The 5,000-nt window shown below is 38.8% G+C and overlaps 1 protein-coding gene across 1 annotated transcript in view; it reads left to right on the forward strand.

The window, feature by feature from the left end:
• The window catches only part of LOC135201873 (protein PBDC1-like), a 90,031-nt gene that overhangs the window by 73,075 nt on the left and 11,956 nt on the right, over positions 1 to 5,000 (forward strand). Inside the window, exon 5 of the mRNA XM_064231177.1 lies at positions 3,136 to 3,276. Coding sequence (XP_064087247.1) covers positions 3,136 to 3,276 — 141 coding nt within the window. The remainder of the gene's footprint in view (positions 1 to 3,135; positions 3,277 to 5,000) is intronic.

Raw genomic sequence — 5,000 nt, forward strand, 5'->3', positions numbered from 1 at the left:
TTTGTTGTTAGGCTAACTAATTCTAAGTTATAACCCGTGTTTTAGGGCTTATACTTCCCTTATAGGGTAAGACTGTAATTTTAGTTGATTATTATACTATTAACCTTACAAGTGTTTAACTTTACCTTCTTAATTTATCTGTACTGTTCCTCAAGCTTGGTGTGCAGCATTCTCTGGTACTATTTCACAGGCCGACACAGGTCAAGCCCAGAAAAGGGATTTTGACGAAGGAAAAATCTATTTCTGGGCAACGACCTGTGTCGCCCTGTGAAACCCCACCCTGTAGTTAGATTATCCTCACCCAGCTTACCCCCAAGCTTGGAGGCTATCTTCAGGAATGACGTCTCAGGCGTCGGAGGCGCTCACGGTAGTAGTAGAACTGGGAGCTGTAGCACGGCTCCTCCGTAGTTCGGGGTTTTGTCGAAGGAAGAAGCTAAATGGCAAGGGACCTCTGGTAGTGATTCCACTCGCTCCTTACTATACCGACACTTCTATAAGAAGTGAGCGAGCCATTTATCTTGGCATTATATTGTTTCTTTTTTCTCTAGGATGAATAGCAATATTTATTCCTCAGAAATAGTATCAAAGGAACCATTTCACAGGGCGACACAGGTCGTTGCCCAGAAATAGATTTTTCCTTCGTCAAAATCTCTTTTTAGTTCTTACCTGTTTTGATATTGTGTGATCTGTAATTATAATTTTACAAAATAAAATAAAATTATTTATCAGAAAAGATATATATAACTTGGTCAGATTTACAATTGCTTGTAAAAGAGGCCCACAAGGTGTTGTAAATAGTCCTTTTCAACTTCTCTTGGAAGGTAGGGAGAATCTTTTAGAATTTTTTTCTTACACCATGAGCATTTGCATATCTTCCTCTTTCCATTGATGTATTTTTTCTCAAGTGGGCTGACCTTAAAGTTTGCCCGGCCTGGGGTGCTGCTTATCTATTTTTTTAGCCTGGCTCTTGAGGGTTAAGGTGTTATGTTTTGGACAAGTATTCTTGTTGTTGGCTTAGACTTGTTTGAGGTCATTTGTGATCTTTGGACTACTGCTGAAGTTGAACTGGTTGTTCCTGCCAAGATAGGAACTGCTCTACCTACCTGAGCTTGGTCACATGAGTCTGTGGGGTAGACTTTCTCCACTGCCAGGACTATAAGCATGTCCAGGTAATCTGTCAGCTGCTTGGGTATTAGATCTAACTTCTCCCACTTATCACAATCCCCAATTTGTGACAAAACTAGGAGAGAATCTCAGTCCTGTGGGAGTCAGAGGATGCCAGTACCAGTCAATTGTCCAGATATCATAGTAAGTGAATATTTTTCAAATTGTTTAGTAGATAGCTGACTTCCTCATCGACCTTTGCTGCGACCGGCTTAAGTAGCTGCAGGTGTTCAAACAGAAGGGCCTAGACTTCATGGCATTGATGGAGTTGTCTCTGCTAATGAAGAGTTTTTGAGGTAATGAGAGCAGGTGTCTGTCATCATCAGACCAGCTGTACCTCATTCTACCTTAGAGATGTCTCCCACAAGTCACTGGACACCTTTCTCTTGGGACCTGTGGTGGCTTGCCAACAAAATTGTGTAGTCACCAGTGCTCCAGATTTGGACATGGGTCAGTTTCTCATCTGATGTATCTAGGTCTGGTGTAAGCCTGTATGTGTGAATGTGGAAAGACTTGATTCCTTTCTTCCTTATTGCTTTTGGAGTAGTGTCTAGACTGAAATAATGTGCCAGAGTTGGACAACCTGAAGGCAACTACAAAATTGGTACCCATTTCCTTAAGTGGGAAAAGGAAGCAGCACCATCCTCCTGTCTCCTGTAACAAAGGGAAAAAAAGACAAGGCCGAAACAAAGCTCCTTAGAGATGTTTTTGCTTAGAAGTCCTGCTGCAAGTGAAAGTGAAAATGAGGCAAAAAGAGCCAAGACAAGGCAAGTGAAGAACAGTAAATACATTTGTACGTAATCGATAAAAGTAAAACAAAAAATAGAGAGAGTTGGATGGTAACGTATTTATTGCTGTTCCTTTATATTTGTCCGTAACTTAGATGTGATAGTTATGCCTTTGGAAGCCTTTGTGGTCTTGATAACATCCCTCTGTTTGAGGATTGAACGTATCATCGATGTACTCCGCTAGTAATCGTGTGCCAACTCACTCATGCAGACACTGCGCTCGTGTTTCTTGATTATTTCATGCTTCATCTCCATCATCATCATATGCTTTTTCTTCTCACTGCCAACCTTACCACTCTCTTTCTTAGGACCCATCACTTATTACAAAGAATGTTCACAAATACAGTGAAATCACGTAAATAACGCAAACACAACACAGGAGAGGCTTGGGAGATTTGTTTGGAAGTCGACAGGCATGTGAACTGAACGAATGAAGCGGGCTTAGAGCACTCCCAAGCACTCGGTCATCTAGCGTTAGCATCTGTAAGCGTGCAAAATTTTGCTCGGAGGATGGCTCGTATGTTGGAGTGCTTGTATGTCGAGGTATTACTGTATTTCATATCACAGTATACATTATATAATTTTGTGTGTACAGTACTACATGTATGCCTATACAGTATAGCAATTAAAAACATGTTTTTTCCATTGTTATTATCATTGATTTGTGTGTTTTTAGAGGGCCGGAATGGATTAAATTTTGTCAGTTATTTTAAATGGGAAAAATTGAATTGAGATATGAGCAAATTGACTTACGAGCTCGGTCCAAGAATGAATTTTACTCGTATCTCAAGGTATTACTGTACTTACCTTGCAATATTCTAGAATGTATACAAAGATTCCCTGGTTATCGGCGATCCAGTTTTACAGTGCTCATCTAGTGACAACAATAACTGGATTTTCGGGGCTGATATGCGCGGATCTTTGGTTATTGGAGGTGCCAATCCCTGGATATTGGCACTGATATTGGCAATTTTTTTGTTATTTTCACGCCATTGGGAATAGAACCCTCACTGATAACCAGGGACTGCCTATAGTTGTATATTTAGAAACCAATTACATTCCTGATTAGACCAAATTCCAAGTTAAAGAATTCCGAGATGATAGAGTAGTGTTGTTTTTAAAAGATTGTATTGATTTGTAATAAGCAGTGATGTTACTGTACTGTATATATTTTCCATTCTAGTTACTATGCGCTTTGGATCCTAAACTTCTGAAACTTACTCCAAAGGATGACCTGATATATTCAGCCTTCAGAGAAGAATTTCCAGATTTTAATGTGGAAAAATTAGATGAGGAATCTCTTAAAAGTCCAGCAGCCAAAGAAGTAAGTCTTAACATAACCCATATGTATCTGTTTCTGTATGGTACATGAGCATCCTGCTCTGTTTTTTAGAAAGAAGTCTTTTACAGGTTGATACTGATGAGAGGAAGTGGCTTATTCCATTGTGTGTCAGTTTTTAAGTTAATTTGAAAATTCATTGAGTGTTAATATTGCCAAGATTCCTTATTTATTGGCTTGCTTTGGAATAATATAGATATTCATCATAAAATTTATTTTCTTCCTACAATTACAAACTTTTGTTCTTTACAGTATTGATTTAACCAGCCCGAGAAGAGCCTTTATTAGACTCAGAGGTCTGGATAAACTAATCCTTTATAATAATAATAATAATAATAATAATAATAATAATTACAAAGGATTGAGCTTGTAAACACCAGCTGGAACGGCTGTTTAACTTTCAGACAAGGCCGTTAACTACCAATGGTATGGGGAAAGCCCCACCCACTCGTTAGTCTTTACTCCACTTTGCTTTCGACTGCTGTCTCATGGAGACGTCCCTGCAATTCTCTGCCCGGCTGCTGTTTGTTTTGATTTTGTTTTGAAACATTTTTATGTGGTGGTTGTTTGTTGTTATATATAGTGTATTATATGGTATTTATATAGAAATCCCTCAGTTTAGGTGCTGTTCAGGGAAAGAAAAGTGTGTGTATTTGGTTTCTCTCCTCTATTGAGGATGACCCGTACTCATTGCTGTAACACCATGACATGATTGTAATCAAAACAAGTAACCCAACCTCTAATTCAGGTGTTGTGGAGGCTGAGTGAATTGGAGAGTTTTGTGCCTATTTAGGCCTATGGGGGGAACTGAGTGTCTTTGAGCTTACAGTCGACCCCCACTTATTCGTGGCTAAGCATTCGTGGCTTCAGTTATTCACAGATTTTTCTGTGGAACATATATGTACATTTCCAAAAAATTCACCTATTCACAGATTTTTCATTGATCAGTTATGTATTTTCATATTATTTTCATGACTGAATATTTTAGATGATAGTTTAAGGTATATTTGGTGTTTGAACTATTAAAATAGCCCATTATAAGCATTTTGGTAAGGGCTCTTTGGTGTTTGAACTATTAAAATAGGCAGTTATAAGCATTTCTACCAATGCCTACCAGCTCACCAGCAGTTCTATGGTACTGCTGCTCCCTTTGCCGAACTTACAGGTGTAACTGCTACCCAAGGTTCTCCAGATCTTTGGTGTACCCTGAAATTCATCTATTTGTTTTGTTACTTGCATGGCTTTCCCTTTTATACTTTCCATCCTGTATACTTGTCCTGTTTCTTGCTAAATTGTGGATGATCCCATCTCCATCTTATCTCCCTTTGTTCACTATCTGATTTATCCATTTTTAATCAACCATCCTCTGCTACCACTTTGAATATTTTCCTAGCCTAATCTTTCCTATATACAACTTTCATGTAAGCTACCCACCAGTTTACATTCCTTGGTTCCATTATGATCCAGCTTGAGACTTTGAACAACGCCACCACAAGACTTACTACCCATAAATTCCTATAAGACAGAGAGCTCTCTCCTACCATACCAAAAAACCAGATCCATGCCGCCTATACTCCTGCTCTGTTCTGTTTACCTATTGCGCCTCATGCCGCCCCCATTTTGTCTTCTATGACGTCACAACACATCTTAATCTTAAATGAATTTATCAATTTTCTAAAATCAAACCTGTTTCCCATACATTGAACAAT

This window comes from Macrobrachium nipponense, chromosome 23 (genome assembly GCF_015104395.2).
Source record: "Macrobrachium nipponense isolate FS-2020 chromosome 23, ASM1510439v2, whole genome shotgun sequence".
In the NCBI taxonomy this organism is placed as follows: Eukaryota; Metazoa; Arthropoda; class Malacostraca; order Decapoda; family Palaemonidae; genus Macrobrachium; species Macrobrachium nipponense.